Source organism: Heloderma suspectum, chromosome 3, assembly GCF_057233095.1.
Source record: "Heloderma suspectum isolate Gila_16-S chromosome 3, 16-S_ref, whole genome shotgun sequence".
NCBI lineage: Eukaryota > Metazoa > Chordata > Lepidosauria > Squamata > Helodermatidae > Heloderma > Heloderma suspectum.
In genome coordinates, this window is record NC_139460.1 from 246,276,335 (window position 1) to 246,299,497 (window position 23,163).

The 23,163-nt window shown below is 42.2% G+C and overlaps 1 protein-coding gene across 2 annotated transcripts in view; it reads right to left on the reverse strand.

Annotated features, from left to right (window-relative positions):
• Positions 1-22,011, reverse strand: part of ENO4 (enolase 4) — a 41,408-nt gene extending 19,397 nt beyond the window's left edge. Inside the window, exons 1-8 of one of the 2 annotated variants that reach the window (XM_084841961.1) lie at positions 21,725-22,011; positions 17,100-17,228; positions 16,168-16,358; positions 10,430-10,563; positions 5,245-5,414; positions 4,461-4,592; positions 2,727-2,783; positions 1,036-1,095 (exon numbers count right to left, since the gene is read on the reverse strand). In XM_084841961.1, coding sequence (XP_084698087.1) covers positions 1,036-1,095; positions 2,727-2,783; positions 4,461-4,592; positions 5,245-5,414; positions 10,430-10,563; positions 16,168-16,358; positions 17,100-17,228; positions 21,725-21,958 — 1,107 coding nt within the window. In that variant the 5' untranslated portion in view covers positions 21,959-22,011. The remainder of the gene's footprint in view (positions 1-1,035; positions 1,096-2,726; positions 2,784-4,460; positions 4,593-5,244; positions 5,415-10,429; positions 10,564-16,167; positions 16,359-17,099; positions 17,229-21,724) is intronic. The other variant, XM_084841962.1, reaches the window with a different exon arrangement.
• Positions 22,012-23,163: the final 1,152 nt, after the last annotated feature.

The window sequence follows — 23,163 nt, forward strand, 5'->3', positions numbered from 1 at the left end:
ACTTCAATTACTGTGAAGTTGAATGGTTTGCCTTGGATTCGTACTGAGATCATTCTGTCGTTTTTGAGATTGTACCCCAGTACTGCTTTTCTCACCCTTTTATTGACTAGGAGTCCTACTCCATTTCTTCTAAGGGATTCTTGCCCACAGTAGTAGATATAATGGTCACCTAAATTAAATTCGCCCATGCTTGATCCATTTGAGTTCGCTGATTCCCAAGATGTCATTGTTCAATCTTGCCATCTCACATTTGACCACCTCCAGCTTACCTTGATTCATTGATCTTACATTCCAGGTTCCTAAACAATATTCTTCTTTACAGCATCGGATTTTCTTTTCACCACTATACACATTCACAGCTGAGTGTCCTTTCGGCTTTGGCCCAGCCGCTTCACTCTTTCTGGTGCTACTTGGAACTAGAGACCAGACCAATATGATCACTATGCTGCCATCTTTATGGGAGTGACACTGGTAGTAGATGTTCCACAGTTAAGAGACCAAGTTGCTCATATCCTCTCTTCCCACTTCCTGCTCCATCAGAATGGCAGCAGCATGATGTGCAGTATGGAGATCTAAGACCTGTTATTTTAATAGAAGACATCATATTGCCAAGAGTACTTGATGGACAGCAGTCCTGAATTCTGCTAACAATACTAGTGAGACATGGTATTTGTTTGAAAATTTTATGAACCTGGAACAATCCATTATACCTTCTAGTTTTTCAGGGGGTGGGAGTTGCATTTTAGCTAACTGTATTGAATTATTGTTATTTTAGGATTTTATTCTAATTTTGTTGTGTGCTATAATATATTTATTGGTAGCAGTAAATAAATAGTATTTTGCTCAAGCATACAAAGGCAATACATTTTTCTGTAGGACTACAAACCACTTCCAGCAAATCTATGGTATATTAGTGACAATGCATGATGGCCCATTATGCTGCTTTGCTAACTAACTTATCACCTTTTGTTTTTAATTACTGTGTTGTGCAATAAGTGATTCTGAAGTGTTAGACTGCATTATTTTTCTCCTTACCGGAGCTTTTTTCCCTGCATCTCGTGAAGCAGACTTTTTACCATCTCCCACAGCGCTAGGCTATTGAAACATTTAAAAAAATGTTTTGGAAGACATGAGTATTTAGACAAATTTTAACCAAATGGTAACCATACTTTAAATGAATAACATTGAGGATAAGATAATGAGGAATATGCAAACAAAATTAATGTATACGGTACATCAAAAAACTTAGTTTGAATTAACACTGAGTTTGCTTTGTCTTACTGCGAACTGAAAACAAATATCCAACTCAACACTATGAATAACATCACTGATTTGGAATGAACTATTTCCAGGAAATAAAATGAAGCACATGAATTAATTTTTGCATGGTTCACACATAAGAAACATAAGTAACCTCTATAACAGACCAATATATCCTGTGAGGTACTGATCCTATTTCTCTAGTGCCAGTACAACTTTGCACTAGCAAAGCAGTGTACCATACAAGCTTGTACTATTAGTCAAATACAATTGGGGTAAAGCTGCATAACTTCTCTCTATTTGACTTGATTATGATGCCTCTGTTGCATTAAAAACAGGCCTTCCAATTCATTTTATTTAGAGCGCAATCCTATGAGTTTTTAGACAGAAAAAAATCCTACAATTCCCAGCATTCCCCAGCCAGCAGTGTACAATGTTTTTCTATGTAAATATGCACAGGATTGTGCCCTTAGGGATTTGAATGCTATCATCTGTGAACACCCGCAATATCTCACAACCTTTTAACACAAAAAGAAAACACATAAAATCTTGTTACACATCAATAAGCATATCACAAATTACTTTTGAAACAGCTCTTGGTTTCAGAAGTGGTTTGCCATATGGCATAGCTGCTGTTTCAGAAGCACAAGTCCAAAGCTCCTTCAGGACGGTGTTGCTAGTCCCATGGTTCTTTAGAGCCAGGCTTCAAAAGTTTGCAACCTTGATCTTTTGTAAGCCACATTTGGCAAAGAATCCTGTGGAACAACGAAACCTATGGAACAAAATTCTGCCAACTAATCTTATTTCTTGACTAGCGGGGACTCCAAGGAAGGCTCTCCAGCTGTTTTTAATGGGCAAAGGTTTGTCACTCATTAAACTGAACAGTAGAATATTCAACAAAATGTTACAACGTGACATGCTCCTGTTCAGCCACCCATGCCCTTCTCCACAACGCTCCATTCCATTGCTCTTCCTGCCTGGTTTTCCATTCCCCCCACAACAGTCATAAGAACATCCATGCTGGATCAGACCAAGGGTCCATCTAGTCCAGCATTCTGTTCATACAGTGGCCAACCGGAAACCCACAAGCAGGGCATGAGTGCAACAGCATCTTCCTGCCCACGTTCCCCAGCAACTGGTGTACATAGGTTCACTGCCTCTGGTACTGGAGGTAGCACATAGCCATTAGGACTAGTAGCCACTGGTAGCCTTTTCCTCCAGGAATTTGTCCAACAGTCAGTCAGCATTCTGAGGCTAAGGGGCATACTCAGGCCTCATTGGTCTGTTTTCTGGGTGTTTTTCCCCCTTTTGAGATTTTTCTTGCAAACCTTGGGTTCCCCAAATTTGCTGCTGATACCTCCCTCTTGTGTGCAGGCAGTGCTCATTTATTTATTAGTCACTTATGTAAGCAATGCCACTCATTCCTGAACATCAGAAATAGATTAATGTAAATATTGTTATATTACCACTGGTTCGATCAACTTCATTATTTGTTTCTGAATATCCATACATCTTTCTATAGCCTGCAAAATAAAAAATACCCCACAGAAGTATTAATATTTTTAAAACATTTGACTTTTTTTTTTTTAAGACACTAGTATGCTCATTAAACTGCAAATATTTACTATTACTGGCATGCTCCATGCTGCATGAGAAGTTGTAAAGGAACCACAACACAACAGTGGTATGTAGGATGTCGAGAGTTAAGCCCTGCATGCAGGTAAATTCAGGTATTAGCAGGCAGGAAGAAGGACTGAGAAAACAGGAGTCTGGGATGGTAAGCAGGGCATTGGGACCATGGACAGAAGCAAGACAAAGGCCAGGGAGCAGGTAACCTTATGTATTGTTCCAGCACTAGTAAGAAGCCTCCTGAGCTCTGAAATAATACTGTTTTAACTAGGTGTGTTGCTTGAGCTCCATCTCACTGAAAAAAGAAACATTGCTCTTGCCTTGGCCTTGAATAGGACAGATACAAGATTATAATCAGCTCTGTGAGGCTGCTATTACCACTAATATTCAGAGTTAATTTTGTTCATATACTGCATCCATAGAATTCAACATATACTTTAACCCTTCATCCCTGAGCAGCAGTTACATGTTCAGTGATGGGGGATCTCCACTAATTCCCTCTTGTTTCAAAAGACAATGACCATATCTAATTAAACTTTTTTTCTACATTAAACCTGCTTCATTTCTTCCAGTCACTCTTTCAGCAACAGATGCATCATCGTACATCTTTCATTTGAGAGGGAGGGATTAAACAAAGGTTGTCTAGGAGGGTGACTGAGAAACCCATTAATCTATTAAAGCTAGTTTCACAAACTCATCTTAAAGCCGCTGTGTTTGTAGACAATGTCTTTATGATCTTTTCGGAGAAAGACTCACTGGCCTGGTTCGGACATCATAGTGCATGCTGTTGGTGCATGTTGCCTGATTCTTCTGATGCAAGCAGTAACAGCTCAACAAACCACGGACCATCCATTCCTGGATTGTTTAGTGTGATGTGTGAACCTAGAACTCTGGCTTGTCTCTCCCCCAACAAGCTACAGAAAGAACCCATGGTTTGTTCTTGCTTATTTCTCTGGCTTGCTGGGGGAAGAGACAAGGCAGAGTTCCATGTTTGCACATCAAGCAAAACAAACCACAGATGGACGGCCCATGGTTTGTTGAGGCACTTGCAGCAGGAGTGATCAGACAGTGTGTATTAGCATGCTGCTTGTAAAGGGTAAGCCAGAGTTCCTGCAAAAGGGTTCCTGTACTGAATAATATTTATCAGCTTTGAACATGAAGTCCCATTTTGTGAAAATAAAATTCCCACTGTAGCACAGAACTCTACTAAATCTTTCCACTGTCATTATTACTGGCTTTCCCTAGTCACAAGAGGCACACTCCGCTGGGAGCTTCCCAGATGAAAATCCCAATGAAATGAATTGGAGTTGTATTAAAAGCACAGCAATTTATTGCATACTTCCATATTCATGGTTTCTGCTCTACTGTCCTTGTGCCCAAACTAGTATCATTTTCTTATGTTTAAGGCTGTAATCCTGCATCCAGTTGTCTATTTTTACTCCAATTGATAGCCAACAGGTGTAAGCATGCAGGATGGATTATGTTCTAAATTAGCAATATTTACTTCTTCATGGCGATTATAATATGGCTGAATGCTTTTCAATACAAGTAAAAACAACAGCATACAGTACTTGTTTAACTGTTAACCAAGTTGGAGGTATAAGCACCACTTCTTTCATTAAATTCAGTTTTCCAGGTGATGATTTGCCACAACTCAAAATCGTTGTCATCGGCAGTGGCATAGCCAGTTCTTTAGGCAATTCCTAAAATGGAAAAAGTCATGTGGTATCTTTAGTGTTCACTCTACACATAAAAGCCGTATTCTTTCATTGAAGTTTTATAGATTACTGTGAATGGCCTAGCCCATCATCTGGATCAAAAAAGAGGGCTATTCCATATGCAAATAAATACTATGTACCATCTGCAGCTACGACTGGTGCAAGAAGGACAAGGCCCAATTACTCCACATAACTTGCTAGTCAACCACACTTTTAAATTAAGACAGCATAGGTCAGCACCTGAAGGATCACAAGATCAAAACCAAATACAAAGCTGTCCTTTATACACTCTTACCATGCCATGAAAAACATGTCTTGCATGCTACGAATTGAAGGTATAAATTAGTGCAGCAACACACAAGATTAGGATTAGGTCCTGCTTCTAGCACAAAGATACCAGTCAGGATCTTTATGCCCAGTCCCATGGATTCTAGCAGCAGAGAGTCAGGGCACAGAATTAAGCCAAGCTTGCTTAATACTTGTACTAGAATATGGCTTTGATCCAAATGCCACTGACATTAAGTAAAAGGTTCCATAGAGACCGCCAATCGAGCCATCTTCTTGACTGCTTCTTATTCCCATCCTGAGTGCTGGTTCTGGAACAATTTGAGCAAAAGGCCAAAATCCTGATGAGTACCTGATCGTATTTAAGCAAAGTGATATGTGAGTACAAAGATACATCACGAATAGTTGCAGCAGTCTTTGCAACAGCAAGTGATATACACCCAATAGCCATGCTACCCATCACTACAGGTTCCGTGGGTTCTGCTGGCAGGATTGGCTTCTCTGGCAAAGAAGTCTTCTTTCCTGAGAAGAAAAAAATGTTTGCATGGTTTTCTAATTATATTATCAATATCACAGGAAAAAGGTATATGTTGGCAATTGAATACTTTCTACCAGCTTTCCCCAACCTGGTGTTCTGCAGAAGTGTTGGACTACAACTCCCATAATCTCCCAGCCTGCATGGGGATTATGGGAGCTGTAGTCCAACACTCCTGGAGGGCACCAGGTTGGGGAAGGCCACTTTATACTAAGGCTGTGAAGTCAAAGGAAATTAGGGGAGCAATCATGAGACTCCCTATTCTACAGCTATCCTATTGAGTCAAAGAGACTTCTCCAGAGATAGTGTTTTGAGGACTGCCATCCTAATTCTGTTTTAATTAACCCCCTCATATTTAGCCACTTACTTGAACTAGCTTTCTAACACTAACTTCACCACCTCTGTTCCTAGATGTAATGATGTAATGATACTCAACCTCAGTACTGAAGGTTTGTTTCAGACTTGAATTGAACCCTTCTCCTTTCTTTTCCCTATTTTTTGACATTATGTCCTTCATCTCCCAACACCCTTAGATCTAGACTTTCTAAACGACATTTTACATGCACATAACTCAGAATCCAAGGTACATTTTGAAAATTACTCAGCTCCCACTTAGATACCTCAATAACAGCTAGATTTCTGTGGCACAGAACGTAGCAACCATCAACTCCCACTGTGACATTTATGTCCTCAAATCCTTATCATCCAATGGTTTACTTTGATTTCCAAATAGGAGCTGGCATCTTTTGAAAATACGACACTAGTTGTGGGTGCTAAGCGCCTTTGAAAATCTGACCTTTAATCCAAGCACTTAGCAGTAGTTTTGAACAGCAGAACATAAATGCCCCCAAGTGCAACTATGGGGTTCTATGAAGACACAACTAAAAAGGTCTTTAATTTGAAGCACACCGTAGATTTGATCTTCCTTATAGCCAGAATGTACAGCTAAGGAAAATTATGGATGATGTGTCAAGCAAGAAGCAACAGAGTTTAAATAAGATGTGTGTGCTCCATAGGTTGTCAGAAATCAATTTAATTCTCCATACAATGGCAAGCTCTACTCTTGGAGGTTGAAAATCCCTTCTTGCTTCTATTGAGATTGCTAAAAACCTAATTACTGAATATTTTCTTGAAGAAATGTTTTTTTAAAATGTTTGTTTTATATTCACTAAGCGCATGATTCTAACTCCTAAATATTGATGGCTAGGTTAGGATGGCATGATGGTGCCCCTCCATGCTGGAGGCCCCATTGTGCCCAGGTGGAAAGCTGCCACCGGCAGCTCTCCTGCCAGCAGAATGACCCAAAATAGGGCATTCCATGTGTGGGGAGGAGCTGGCTTTGAATTCACTGGATCCAAAGCTGCTCCACTCCTCCAGACAGGCTCAATCTGTTTGTTTCAGTTACACCAACCCTGCAGCTGGCCTAGTTAACCCCACTTTGCTGTCAATGGGGGGGAAATTGGAAATACATAGATCTGCCAGATTAAAAAGCCCACTGAAACCACCCCCATACACACACATTTTGCATTGGCAGGCACAAGCCAGTAGAGCTGGGGATGAAGTGGTATATCTGCTGCTCTGCTCCTCCCGAGCCCCACTTAGGACTGCTCTGTAAGCCATCAACACTGACAATTAAAAGTATTAATGCCAGCGAAACTGAGAATTAGGTGGCTTGTAAGTCAAATCTGCTATGTTTGTAATGCTTGCATGTGTACCGATCTTGAATGGCTATCCAACAAACGTCATTACTCAAATAGAGATTGATTACATGTACCTAAACTTCCTGGAATGCCCATGTTACATGCCCTGGCATGCCATGTGACATGCCATGTGATCATTCACATGGCCATTCCAGGAAGTGTCTGCCAGGCTGAAACACACTCTGAAGACAGCCATACTGCTACAAGCACAGAAGGAGCTTTTCTAAAGTTCTGAATACTTTAGAAAACCTCCTTTCCTGCTTGCTGCAGCACTGTTGATAAGTGTTTCGGCCAGCAGGCACTTCCTGGACTGGTATGTGACCACACAGGGGAGCATCACTGGGGGTGGTCATATGGGCATTCCAGGAAGTGCTGCCTGGTTGAAATGCTGTATCTGAAGACAGCTGCACTGGTTAGGAGCATGCACACAAGGCATTTCAAGGAAGAAGAACTTGGGAGGGGAGCAATGCAGGCTGGGGTGGCTGGTTGGTGGGAAAGGAGGAGAACTATGCTTCTGTAATTCATATATACAAAATGAGAACTCGGAATAATGGAAAACTTTCACCCAAGATTAGACAGAGGAATCTGGAACCTGGCGAACAAATTATGATTTCTGTTGGGGTAACTTTACCCATCGGTAATTAAAACTACATAATCAGTGATGTAGTGGAATTTGTATTGATATATTTACAACTATCACTGAAAAATATATATAACTGTGAATATGAAATGTTTACAGTGTATACAGTGCTTTCCTTGCATAAGTATTCGCCCCTTTGACTTTTCCACATTTTGTTGTGTTACAACTGGAATTAAAATAGATTTAATTAGGATTTCTTGTCACTGATCTACACAAAATAGTCCATAATGTCAAAGTGGAGAAAAAATCTACATACTTTACAAAAGGATTTACAAATAAAAAACTGAAAAGTTTGGATTGCCTAAGTATTCACCCCCTTTGCTGTGACATCCCTAAATAAGCTCTGGTAAAACCAACTGCCTTCAGAAGTCACATAATTAGTTGAATGGAGTCCACCTGTGTGCAATTCAAGTGTCACATGATCTCAGATTAAATACACCTGTTTCTGGAAGGCCCCAGAGTTTGTTGGAGAGCATACCTAAACAAACAGCATCATGAAGATCAAGGAACTATCAAAACAAGTCTGGGATAAAGTTCTGTAGAAACAACAATCAGGGTTGGGTTACAAAAAAATATCCCAAACTATGAACATAGCATCGTTAAATCCATTATTACAAAATGGAAAGAATATGGTACAATTTTGACTCTGCCTAAAGAAGGCCCATCCACCAAAACTCAGTGACCAGGTAAGGAAGGCATTAGTCAGAGAAGCAACCAAGAGACCAATGGTAACTCTGAAGGAGATGGAGAGATCCACAGCTGAGATGGGAGAAACCATCCATGGGACAACTATCACCCAGATGCTCCACAAAGTTTAGCTTTATGGAAGAGTGGTGAGAAGAAAGCCATTGCTGGGGGAAAAACCATATCAAATCCTGTTTGGATTTTGCCAAATGGCATATGGGAGACACAGCAAACATGTGGGAAAAGGTTCTCTGGTCTGCTGAGACCAAAATTGATCTTTTTGGCCTTGCTGCAAAATGCTATGTGTGGTTCAAAACAGTGCTCATCACCTTGAGAATACCATCCCTAAGGTGAAGTATGGTGATGGCAGCATCATGTTGTGAGGATGCTTTTCACTGGCAAGGACTGGGAAACTGGTCAGGATTGAGGGCAAAGATGGATGGAGCCAAATTCCAGAGGAAAATCTGCAAGGGACCTGGGACTGGGGCAGAGGTTCACCTTCCAGCAGGACAATGACCCTAAACACACAGCCAGAGTTACACTGGAGTAGTTTAAAAACAAGAACCGGAATGTCTTAGAGTGGCCCAGTCAAAGCCCAGACCTCAATCCAATTGAGGATAAGTGGCAAGACTTGGAAATTGCTGTTCACCAACAGTCCCCATCCAACCTGACAGAGTCTGAGCAATTTTCCCAAGAAGAACGGGCATAGACTGCAGGATCCAGATGCACAAAGCTAGTAGAAACTTACCCCCAAAGACTCACAGCTGTAATTGCTGCCAAAAGTGCTTCTAGCAAGTATTGACTCAGGGAGGTGAATACTTATGCAACCAACAAATGCCAGTTTGTTTTTGTTTAATTAACTTTTGTGCCACAATAAAAATATTTTGCACCTGCAAAGTGTTAACTATGTAGTATAAATCAAATGGTAAAAATGCCAGTTAAACCCATTTTAATTCCAGGTTATAACATAACCAAATGTGAAAAAGATGAATACTTATGCAAGGTACTGTGTGTCTATAAGAGCTTTGGCTATTGGCTGGTATAGAAATTTAATTAATTAATTAATTAATTCATTAATTAAAATATAAAACACTTGCATTCCCCTCTTTACCTAACAATGGAACCAGTCACAGTAACTATACAAAAGGCTAGTGAAAACAGCAGCACTTGAGACATTTTCTCAAGTTCAACCTGGGATAATGGGAGTCAGTTTCTCAGACATTTGCACTAAAAGGCCCATATGATTTTCATGCTGTTTCCATGCAAAAAAATCCTTGTAGGAGGATCTTATCAGACAAGAAGTGGCAGAGCCCTGTTTGGCAACTAGATTAGCTGGCAGGCCAGCCTAAAGCCAAGCAGTATGGCAAGAGGACTCCCTCAGCACCCTTTTGCTGTGTTGTTGTCCCGCCAAACTTGCCCAAACCAACATAAGCCTAACAGCAGGAATTGTGCTCTTCCATATCCTTCTATTAATTTTATTCTTCACAGAATGATAAATCAGTACAAGGTGAGAGGATATGGGTTTCATGAGTCAGGACACAGAATGTAGCTACGGTACAGGTAATGCACATTTTGCATTAAGCCAAGGAAGGAGAGGTGGAATCCAAGAGCATTTAATGCAGTGTTTCCCAGTCTTTTTTGTACTGCGGATGGAATTCCAACTTGTGGGCTTCATATACCAATCATCACCTGGCCCCCCATCTACAACTGCCTTGGCTTTACTTGGGACCAACTTGCAGTGTGATGTGGGGGACACAAACACGCTGAAAGTGGAAGCAGAGTCCCAAAAAGCAAATAAAATTAGATGGGATGTCCTGCACAGAGTTCTAGCAAAAGTATACTTCAGACTGCCATGCAGTCGTCTGCCTTTTCCTTCCACAAACACGTTTCTGTAAGAAGAGAAAAAGCTGAATGCCATGAGAGAACTCTTTTTAGGAAACTGATATTGTCTTTAATGATACAAATTCCATTTTATAACCTGATTTGTTTGATTTCTTTTTCCCAGATGGTGCTGTGGCAGATTGAGAAACAGGAAACACTACTTCCTGGCTTTCCTTTTCTTTTTCTTCCCTTCTTTCTTTGTCTTCTTCTGCTTTGTTTGCAAAATATTCACTGTGATAAAAGGAAATGGGATGACCACTCAATGCTTAAGAACATTATAAACCCAAATTCTACAAAATCACAGATGTTTAACTCTGCCCCTTTTTTATTTTCAGGCTTAGTTTTAATTTTTAATTATTTGTTGTATTGCCATTCTACATGAGCTGCTTTGGAAGGCCCTAGTAGGGCCAAAAGTGGTATTAAAATGTGTAAAATAAATAAGTAAAATAAACAAAGGGCTACTGTGAGATGAGAGATTAGGATAACTGTAATTTAAAAAAAATATTTATACAATCATATCTACATTTCTGTTGCATGCTTGCCACCATTTGGAAGATAAATTTGCCCACCATCATCCTGTTTATTTTGTTTGAAAAATAGACGGCTGTTCCAGCTGTCTTTCTTCCAACTATCTATAGACAGACGCCACCTGAAGCAAGTCCCCAAACCTGCTTAAACAAATAAGGCTGCCCTTGAAAACTGCCCAGAAACCTCAACTGGTCCAAAATGCTGCCGCCAGACTACTGTATAGGATGGGTCCTATAGAGAATATAACTCTGGTCCTATTTGAGCTGTACTGGTTATCTACTGGCTTTCAGATTCAATTTGAGGTGACAGTTCTTCCCTTTAAAGTTGTAAAGAGAGAGAGACGAAGGGAGACAGGCGAAGAAGACCTCAAGGCCTACTCCAGCTGGACTCTCCCTACACACCCTGCCTGCTGCAGGACTATCTACCACCACCTGCCCTGTGGGAAGAATTCCAGGAAAGAGGGCAGTAGATGAGATAATACCAGACACCTGCTCCTGTCCGAGCTGGACTCTCCTAGTTAGGGATGTACGGATTTTGATAAATCTGCTCCATCTGTCTTTCCGGGATTGTCAAGCATCTTTCATTCCACTGCCTGCTCATTGATGGAACCGAATTTTTCTTACCAGAATTTTGTTCTACTTGCACTAATTAGCATGAGCACGAATTTGCATTTGCACAAATGTGCTAATGTGTTAGTTAATGTGAATTAATGCAAATCTCTCCCCCCCACCCAAAACATGAAAGGCCGGTCCACAAATCTGTGCAATCCAAGTGACTTGGAAAACGCTGTTCCGCTGCGGAATCCACAGGTCCATTCAGAGAAATCTGAACTCATTTGAATCCATTGCAGTTTCTCCAACATTCCTAGCCACAGTCCCCAGGGCCATCTTCTACTAACTGCCCTGTGGGAAGGATTGTAATAATATATAGATGATATAGATATTATTTTATTTTATTTTGTTAATTTGATATTGTTTATTGTGATGTTATTATTTTTAATTTACTTGTAAGCCATCTTGGTAGGATTTGTATCCTGAAAGGCAGCATATAAATAATTGTAATAAAGAAATAAATACATGGTTTGGGATCTGCGTAGCTTGAAGACCACCTTTTCCCTGATGTGCCCATCCAGATAGTCTCTTCAGCATATGAGATCCTGTTTCAGATCCCCCCACCTGACATTTGGAAGACAGGCACAAGAGAGCCTTTTCAGTTGTGGCAACAATACTCTGGGATTCCACCCCCAGAGAAGCCCCTAAGTCACCATCATTATATGTTTTCTTGCATCTAGTGAAATCTTGACTTTTTAAAAAGGAGGCTTTGGGGAAAGTTCTACCAATACTCTAACAGCTGATTTGATTATTATAGTATTTTATTACATTGTTTTTGATATTGTCTTTATGATTTTCTATTTCAATGTCGCTAGGAACTTTTGAGTTCCCCAGTTTGAAGACTAGTGGAGTAGACCTTTTTTTAAATGAACAAACAAGTTGCTGTTTCTGTCACTGGTGCCTCTTATGTTCCTGAGCAGACTACCTTCTGAGCCAAAACAGCACATGCTCAATTCAAGCCAGTGCAATTTTCCTCAGCTAGCTGCATGGTAAGCTCAACTGCTCTACATAAAGAACACAGTGGGTAGATGCTGTTTAAATACATAAGATAATTCTATTTGGGGGCAAACTTTAAGTCACTTATGGATGAACAACTCCTCAAAAATAAGTATTCAATGTTGCCATAATAGTGATTTTAGCATATCATATTCTAGATTATAAAGAAGCTTGTGGTTCTTGGGACAATTATTAGTTCTGCTTAAAGTGAGAGGGAAAGGGAAGGGAAGGTAGCTTAATGTTATATAGATAAACTTTTGTTCTTCAGTCGTTCAGTCATGTCCGACTCTTCGTGACCCCATGGACCATAGCACGCCAGGCCTTCCTGTCCTGCGCTCTCACCCGGAGCGTGCTCAAGTCCATATTCATTGCATCAGTGATGCTATCTAGCCATCTCATCCTCTGCCGTCCCCTTCTCCTTTTGCCTTCAATCTTTCCCAGCATCAGGGTCTTTTCCAGAGAGTTTCTCTTCGTATTAGGTGGCCAAAATATTTCAGCTTCAGCTTCACTATCTGTCCTTCCAATGAGCACTCAGGGTTGATTTCCTTTAGGATTGACTGATTTGACCTCCTTGCAGTCCAGGGGACTCGTAAGAGTCTTCTCCAGCACCACAGTTCGAAAGCATCAATTATTCGGTGCTCAGCCTTCCTTATAGTCCAGCTCTCACAGCCATACGTTACTACTGGGAAAACCATAACTTTGATTAGATGGACCTTTGTCGGCAAGGTGATGTCTCTGCTTCTTACGATGCTGTCTAGGTTTGCCATAGCTTTCCTCCCAAGGAGCAAGCGTCTTTTAATTTCATGGCTACAGTCACTGTCTGCAGTGATCTTGGAGCCGAAGAAAATAAAATCTGTCACTGCTTCCATTTCTTCCCCTTCTATATGCCAGGAAGTGATGGGGCCAGATGCCATGATCTTCGTTTTTTTAATGTTGAGTTTCAAACCAGCTTTTGCACTCTCCTCTTTCACCCTTAACAAGAGGCTCTTGAGATCCTCTTCGCTTTCTGCCATTAGGGTGGTTTCATCTCCGTATCTGAGGTTGTTGATAATTCTCCCGGCAATCTTAATTCCGACCTGTGATTCATCCAACCCGGCGTTTCTCATGATGTACTCTACAGCAGGACGACAATATGCAGCCTTGTCGTACTCCTTTCCCAATTTTGAACCAATCGGTTGTTCCATGTCTGGTTCTTACTGTTGCTTCTTGACCCTCATACAGGTTTCTCAAGAGACAGGTAAGATGGTCTGGTACTCCCATCTCTTTCAGAATTTGCCACAGTTTGTTGTGATCCACACAATCAAAGGCTTTAGCGTAGTCAATGAAGCAGAAATAGACATTTTTCTGGAATTCTCTTTCTTTCTCCATGATCCAGCGAATGTTGGCGATTGGCTCTCTAGTTCCTCTGCCTCTTCGAAACCCCGCTTGTACTTCCGGTAGTTCTCGGTTCGCATACTGCTGAAGCCTAGCTTGTAGGATTTTGAGCATCACCTTGCTGGCATGTGAAATGAGCGCAATTGTACAGTAGTTTGAACACTCTTTGGCATTGCCCTTGCCCTTCTTTGGAATTGGAATGTAAACAGACCTTTTCCAGTCTTGTGGCCACTGCTGAGTGTTCTAAATTTGTTGGCATATTGCGTGCAGCACTTTAACAGCATCCTCTTTTAGGATTTTAAATAGCTCAGCTTGAATACTGTCATCTCCGCTAGCTTTGTTGTTAGTCATGCTTCCTAAGGCCGGCTTGACTTCACTCGCTACGATGTCTGGCTCAAGTTCAGTGACCACACTATCATGGCTATCAGGGACATTCAGATCTTTCCTGTATAGTTCTTCTGTGTATTCTTTCCATCTCATCTGCTTCTGTTAGTTCCCTGCCTTCTTTGTCCTTTATCATGCCCGTCTTTGCACAAAACGTTCCCTTGAGATCTCCGATTTCTTGACGAGATCTCTAGTCTTTCCCATTCTGTTGCTTTCCTCGATTTCTTTGCATTGTTCATTTAAGAAGGCCTTCTTGTCTCTCCTTGCTATTCTCTGGAACTCTGCATTCAGTTGGATATTTCTTCCCCTTTCTCCCTTGCTTTTCACTTCCCTTCTTTCCTCAGCTACTTGTAAAGCCTCATCAGACAGCCACTTGGCTTTCTTGCATTTCTTTTTCTTTGGGATGGATTGAGTTGCTGCCTCCTGAACAATGTTACGGACCTCCGTCCATAGTTCCTCAGGCACTCTGTCTATCAGGTCTAATCCCTGAAATCTATTCCTCACCTCCACTGTATATTCATAAGGGAGATGATTTAGGTCATACCTGAATAGTTTAGTGATTTTCCCTACGTTCCTCAATTTAAGCCGAAATGTTGCAACGAGAAGCTCATGATCTGAGCTACAGTCAGCTCCAGGTCTTGTTTTGACTGACTGTATAGAGCTTCTCCATCTTTGGCTGCAAAGTACATAATCAATCTGATTTCGATATTGACCATCTGGTGATGTCCATGTGTAGAGTCGCCTCTTGTGCTGTTGGAAAAGAGTGTATGCTATGATCAGCGTGTTCTCTTGGCAAAACTCTATTAGCCTTTATCCTGCTTCATTTTGTACACCAAGGCCATGCTTGCCTGTTATCCCGGTGGTTTCTTGACTTCCTACTTTGGCATTCCAATCCCCTATGATGAAGAGGACATCTTTTTTTGGTGTTAGTTCTAGAAGGTGTTGTAGGTCTTCATAGAACCAATCGACCTCAGCTTCTTCAGCATCAGTGGTTGGGGCATAGACGTTCCATGGGGTTTTCTTGGCAAGAATACTGGAGTGGGTTGCCATTTCCTTCTCCAGTGGACCACATTTTGTCAGAACTCTCTGCCATGACCTGTCCGTCTTGGGTGGCCCTGCACAGCATAGCTTATGGCTTCACTGAGTTACGCAAGCCCCTTCGCCACAACAAGGCAGTGATCCATGAAGGGGATATGTAAACTAGGGGGATGTTTAAATTTTAAGAAAAGATAGGCATAAACTTATGAGTAAAAGCTAGTGTATGGGCAGATCCACTTTCAGTTCTGCAACTGATAGACTGCAGGAGGTGGTGTCTTTTAGTCACCCTTATCATGCCTCAAATATACAATAATGAAGTTGAAATGTAAAAAGTGTTGTGGGAATGCTGTACATTCTATAACTCCATGAGTGAGATTGGCTTCGGCAGTGAGTATCAGCCAGTGCAGAACTAAAACAATCATATCATAATCTAATCCAGTTCCTACGTTAAGACAGGTGGCTCTGCACAATTAGCAGTTTGGAACCTAGCTTGGGCCTAAATGTGTTGCTAAAGGTAGAGTCTGAGAGCAGTCTTGCTTCTGTTCCTATAACACACTCTATCCAGTTTATATTCTTAATATTCATTCATGTATCTATTCAAACCCAGCTACCCTCATTTCTGTCCACCCTTCCTCTTCCTTTTTGGTACCGACGCCTCTGATCTGTTTCGCTCCTTCAATCTCACCACCTCTGAACTGCACCTCTGACTTAATGAACTGTAACAACATTTGCTAGCTAGTGGACAGATGAGTTAGATAATAAAATTTATCTGCAGCCATCACAAATCCTTAAGTATGCTATATGCTGGTGACTGAATCCCAGAATTGTTGAAATTACAACCTAATGTAATTTCAAAAGAAAAAACCAAACTGGATAATAAGCAGAATAAATATGTGAGACCTACCCTAGTAGCTCATCAACATTATGTTGGTCAGTAGGTTGAAGGCCACTGAGCATTTCATTCAGCGATTCATTTATCCATTCAATTGCTGTATTTATGGATTCATATCTTTCCTTTTCATCAGCATCAACTGTTTCTGGTGAAGCGTTTTCAATAAATTCAGCATGAGAAGATATCATGCTGGAGCAAATCTTCTGCAGAACAGTATTTAAAGTTATGCTTACTATTGAAATTTCACATAATAAACACAGCACTGAAATTATTTTCTGCTAAAGGCTTATTTATTATTGATGTACATTTGAGGTTTTTGATTTTTGATTTTTTTTTTTTGCTTCCACTGACGAATGTAATAAACTCTTCACATTTCAAGTATTTCACCAAGGTATTCAAAAAAAAAATCACTACAGTAGAATTCTTCTATTCATAGCTTTCTATTTGAATTTTCTTTACTCCATACAGTTCTTTATGTAAGCAGCCCTGTTTATGTAACTTTTGAATAATGCAAATATCGCTACATTATATTGTATTACTTTGATTCTCTCTTGAATAAACCTTAATTCATATTTTTCAATAGGTAAAAGACCATTTTTAAAAAGCAGACTGGCCTTAATCCTTCCATTCAATCCACTTAAATCCTCAAATATGAAATGTTCTTCTAGAGGTGTGGTCTGCACCATGGTCCCAATAATGATCAGTACCCACTAACCCATGACCTAGACACATTAAAAAAACACTAACGCATTTAGTGAAAACATTTAGTTTGGCCCAAAAAACTGCCTCTTAGCCTCACCATATTGCTCCAACAATGGACAGGGTTTGACCTGAGTTCATACAGGGTTACAGACAAACTCAGTTTGGGGACCACCACCTCTCTCCAGTCTGCCAGTTGGACATCACTCATTTAGATACAGAATTACGCACACTGCAGCTCATACCTTGTCACAGTCCCTAACTCGGCAAGACACTTCCACTTCTAATATTGGTCGACCAGTCCCATCCAGCACCCTTTTTCCAACTAATTTGCTTATTGCTGGTGGCTTTGATAATTCAGAGAAGTAGTTTGCCTTGAAGATAACAATTATTGCAATTAGTTTTCATACTTTTAAAAGGAGATTTCTATGCCATTAGTAAACAATGATATGCCACATGCCTTTTGCTGAAAATTTAACAAGCTTCTCATTTAGTTAGCAGTTCTTGTACTCATAGCTTGGGATCACACCAAATATCAATAGAGTACTCAACCGACTTTTAAAACCCTGATGTAGCCCTCTTCATTTCCACTGAACACCAGATAATAATTCTGGAATATGTTGGTGGTAAACTGCAATGGTATTCATTAATCTATGGTAAATAAAGCCACAAGTGACCACAGCCTGTCAGTTGGATTGTGCCAGCTGCACTGATTCTGCTGGTTCCTAGTCTGCCATTCTGTTCCATTATGGATTCCATTATCCCTAACAGGTGATGGACTAAGCAAAGGGGCACAAGATGAAGCAGCTAGCTGAAGTAGATCTGGGATAGACCAGATTCAGAACCCTAGACAGAAGTACAGGAACTGACTGGTGGCTCAGATTCAGGACCATGGAGAGCAATTCTGCAGTTAAGGTAAAAGCAAGTTACCCCAGCACTGACCTAGAGCAACTAACAGGGTTTTATAGCCAGGCCACGAGAATCCTACTGGGATTCCACCTCCTCAGCGCCGCATCTGGCTTTTAAAGCCCAGTGCCCTTCCCCATAGTTGCTATCTTCTTCCGGGGGGGGGGGGGATTGATAGTCTGAGGAGTGAGAACCTGGTTGGGAAATGCTTCCTAGGGTCTCTCTGTTCACTGGAGGAACCTGAAGTCCACTCCTCAGAGACAGAGGGCAGCGGTACCTCCAGGGAATTGAGTTGGCAAAGTGCAGGATCCACGGTGGAAAGCTCCACTTGTGAAGGACTGGAAACTGGTTCTGACTCCTTAGCATCAGTGCCACTGCAAGCCTCAGTCATCAAGGGCTCTCAGTCCAATGACATGACGAAGTAGGAATCACTACAAAGATCAGCACAACCCCTGCCTGGCATTCAGGAAAATGCTCCATCTGGAAGTACACCAAGATACTGTACAATGTATTGGAAGGTTTGTTGGATTCTAATGTGAGGCACAGGTAGGGAGCCACAAATGTTAGCGAGCTTTGATAGCTGGCCAAAACTGGTGTTTGCCATGACCCTGATTCCCCCTGCAGAGGGGAGGGCAGGGCCTTTTTTGACATCACACCATCTTTAAGGTCCAATACAACTTGGGGTGTGGTACCCCTGTCCTCTTTCCCAGAACAGAACTGGGAAGTGGGGTGAAGGCTCATGCCTGTTGGGCTGACACTCAGAAAGGTAGAGACAGGTCTCACTGCTTTCTAAGTATCTTCAAGGCTCATCACACTGACAGGGGAAGTCCCCATCCTTCTCCAGTCATTGAGGAGTTTGGCAATTCTTCCCAGATGTTATGCTTGTCAGGTTGAAAGATGTCCTTGCCAATGGCAAGTAGATTTGTGATCTTTGGACGCAGGCTGTAATCTTTGCACACACAAGAAGCTAACTGGGAGGCTTGGGATAAACTATCATCAGAGTAGACTTATTCTGGGTAGGAGGATAAAATGAAATAAAAATATACAAAAGTGCATCCTGTACCCTTGGGTTAGGATGGGAAAGAAATCTACAATAATGTATTGGTGTTCTGATCATGGGTTTTAACTCCTCTTCATCAAATAGTATCTCTTAGGCTACACTGTCTCTTTACTGTAGATCTCTTTTTAAAAACTCATTTAATAAAGCTTGGAACATATAATAGGTTACTGAGTCAAGTCCAACCTACACCCACTTCTGTGGTGTAGAATCTCATTAATTTATTCTGAACAATCTATATGTAAAGTGTACACTGTACAAGATGGAAGTCCTTCTAATACTAAGTGTACCCAGGGAGAACACTTCATGATAATGTAAGTGGCAGTACAAATTCTACAGACACATAGCAAAATACTTTGTTGGGGGCGGGGGGAGTTAAGAGCCCAGCAAAAAATCAAATGCAAAAAAAGAAAAAAAATACAAGCAGTCTCACATTTTAAGAAATCTTTCATTTATTAATCATTTAAAGAAAATTATAATTACATTTTGATGAAATTTTAAGTGTACCAAGTGCCTCTGGACCTGTCAATCATCCCAGGGTCAGAATATGGGAAGCCAGAAGCAGGTTTATTCAGCATTACCAGATGGGCATGAATTCACATACATGTATAAGTATCAAGAGCCTCTGTATGAGGCTTTTTGCAGTATCTGAGAATTCAGGGTTAGGCAGTACAATAGAGTACATTCCAAGTGTCCCAATTTTCTGGTACCTCTAATCTCTCTCTCTCTTTTTGTCCCCATTTTTGCTTGTTAAAATGTTGCTAGCGTGAGTTGCTGGTCTTGGCATTCTTCAAAGTTCAGCCCTCTCCCCATGGTCTCTAGAAATTAAACTGTTGAGTGCTTGGGCACATACAGGTCAATGCATGCACATGAACATTAAGACACCATGCAGTATGCAGCCTGCCATTTCACACACCACAGCTGCCGAGGTATATTTTAACTACTGAGACAATATTGTAGGACAGTTGTGCTTTCTAGTATATCTTTAACCAAAAGAACAAGTAGTCTGTTGGCTTTTAGATCAGTGGAGGACATTCTATTGCACAATAAAAGAAGAGCCACCAACAACATGTAAAGGGGGTGGGGCTGGCAAAGTTTGAGAATTGGGGCATTTCAGTCATGTTCCTATTTTTATCTGTGAAACTGTGAAGAGAATGCGGTAGCAGTTCCTAGTGCGGAAGCAAGGCTGAAACAAGTGGATGCATAGGAGTATGTGCCAGAAGGCTGGAGAGGGAGGTGTCTTCTCTATTTTAATGTTGCTGCTGTCTCAACCAGAGCTGGCTTTCCCCCTTCTCCCCACTCAGTAGCAGTACATATAGCAGCAGCAGTGTGTGTGTGTGTGTGTGTGTGTGTATGTAGTGGTATGGGCTTCCTTCTCAGTTTGCCTCTGTGGGCTGTTTCCCTCCTCAGTCTTTGCATTGTGGAAGTGGGGGTTGAAAAGGTGCAGCCTTTTTCTCTCACAGGAGAAGATGGGGAAGAGAGCAGAGAAAAGGGGGACCCCACACACCTTACCTAGTCTGAAGAGGTAAGAGGCAGGTGGCTGATAATGTGAAGGAGAAATCACAGAGGCAAGGAAGAGAAGTGGTTTGCAGTGCTGGCATGAAAGAAAAAGGAGAGAGTCCAGGAGGAGACTAAAGGAGCTATCCACCGCATGTTTAGACAGAAAGGCCTACAACTCCCAGTATGCCCCTGCCAGCCATGTCTAAACATGCATAGGTTTTCCCCCGCCCCCACCAAATTGGATTACAAGTGGACTGTATACCCCATACAAGAGTTCTGAACAAAAACCTGAGAATCTGGAGTGTATGAAATGAGAATTCCAAATTTATAATCCAGCACCACTTGGGTTTACTCCTTTTGAGCAAACAGGTAGAGTACTGCATGGATGTTTATTCTGGTATCTCTGCAGATAAGAGCACTGGAGATGTAACAAAAGCAGCAAATCCATGGAAGGAGTTCCCAATCTCCACAACTCCCCACCCAAACCAGTAACTATTTAATTATACCTTCTTTTAAAGTATCAACTCATCATAATTGAGACTGTCTCAATTACCCACATGCTTAGAACTGTGAATCTCTGGAGCTTTCATTTGCATCTCATCTGCTTGGTTTATTCTCTGTTATGTCCCCACCCATGTACTTACAGCTTACCCACTGGCTTTTCTGCCTCTGAACTTAGAAGTGAGCCACTGCTTACAAAAGGTCATGGTACAATGGACCACTCTAAGCTTACAATCCTACACACACACACACACACACACACTTCCTAGGGACAACTTCCAAAGCGAATTGTGTCACCTTAAAGATGAACAGATGGTTATTATGGCATAAAGTTCCAAGCATTTTCCATAATGAATGTGTTAAGTCTTTAAGGGCACAATTCTATGCATGTTTAGACAGAAAAAAAGCTCTACAATTCCCAGCATCCCTCCAGCTAGATATGCTGGCTGGGACATGCTGGTAACTGTAGGGCTTTTTTCTGTCTAAACACGCATAGAATCGCACCCCAAGGGGCTACCAGACTGATTTTACTTTCCAGGGAGTAAATATGAAACCCTACCCCCGATCTCAATGAAGTTTACTTCTGAGTAGCCGTCTATAAGACTGGGCTGCGGGACTTGTTAAGCTGGGACTTACTTCTAAAGAATCATACATAAGATCACCCTGTATGCGGCCAAGACACTACCATATAGTTTCAGGGGTCCTACCCTCCAGGCAGAAGTTTACACGGCCTGCCTAAAAGTCCACGGCATTTCTTTCCGCGCTCCCGCCAAGCCAGCCCGGGTTCGACCCTCCCGCATTATCCCCAGCCTCCCCACCGCCGCCACTGCGCACTAGGCGGCCTCTGGGTGCGCCGCAAAGGCGCGTGCGGGCATTCCGGGGCAGGTACGCGGGGCTTTACCGCACCAGGTAGCCGTAGAAGTCGACGGGGCGCCGGTAGAACATGGTGTTGAGCACCTCCTCCAGGCGCTGCGGGACTTCGTTGGCTCGGTAGTACTCCGCAGCCTGGTGTTTGAGATCAGCGTTGGCGAACTGTCGCGGCTGCTCCGCAGCGCCGCTTTGCCTGCGCGCCATGCTGAGAGCCCAGAGCCCGTTGCGAGGAGACGGGGGGACGCGCGCCTCCCCGCCGCCCTGAGGCATCCGACCTCTCGCGGGATCTGGCTCCAGGGACCGACGCCCCACGTGAGCCTCGCTCCCCCGCCCCTTCGAATAATCCGGGGAGGGGCGCTCGGAAGGGGCCCTGCGTGGCCTGCGCTCGCGCGCCTCGGGCCCCTCCTCAGCGCTTGCGGTAGCTCTCTCATTCTGCCGGTGCAGCGCTTTCCTAGGCCGCGATTATTGTATACCCACTGAACTCAATCTGGGATTGGTTGGTTGGTTGGGTGAGTATACCGCTCAATCCACAAGAAATATCAGAGCTGTGTTGTTATTATTATTATTCATTAAATTTATTAATCGCCCATCTGGCCGGTCACCCAGCCGCTACAGAGTGTATAATAAAACAGTTTAAAACAATAAAATTCTACAGTAAAAACATCACGTTTCTAAAAATATCCTCGTCGTCCGAGGTGTATTATGTGTGGTTAAGATAAAATTACGCAGAGGTTTCAATCCTATACACACTTTGTTGTTGTTGTTGTTCAGTCGTGTCCGACTCTTCGTAACCCCATTGACCATAGCACGCCAGGCCTTCCTGTCCTGCGCTCTCTCCCGGAGCGTGCTCAAGTCCATATTCATTGCATCGGTGATGCTATCTAGCCATCTCATCCTCTGCCGTCCCCTTCTCCTTTGGCCTTCGATTTTTCCCAGCATCAGGGTCTTTTCCAGAGAGTTTTCTCTTCGCATTAGGTGGCCAAAATATGTGAGCTTCAGTTTCAGCATCTGTCCTTCCAATGAGCACTCAGGGTGGATTTCCTTTAGGATTGACTGATTTGACCTCCTTGCAGTCCAGGGGACTCGTAAGAGTCTTCTCCAGCACCACAGTTCGAAAGCATCAGTTCTTCGGCACTCAGCCTTCCTTATAGTCCAGCTCTCACAGCCATACGTTGCTACTGGGAAAACCATAGCTTTGATTAGACAGACCTTTGTCGGCAAGGTGATGTCTCTGCTTCTGACTATGCTGTCTAGGTTTGCCATAGCTTTCCTCCCAAGGAGCAAGCGTCTTTTAATTTCATGGCTACAGTCACCGTCTGCGGTGATCTTGGAGCCCAAGAAAGTAAAATCTGTCACTGCTTCCATTTCTTCCCCTTCCATATGCCAGGAAGTGATGGGGCCAGATGCCATGATCTTAGTTTTTTTTATGTTGAGTTTCAAACCAGCTTTTGCACTATCCTCTTTCACCCTTAACA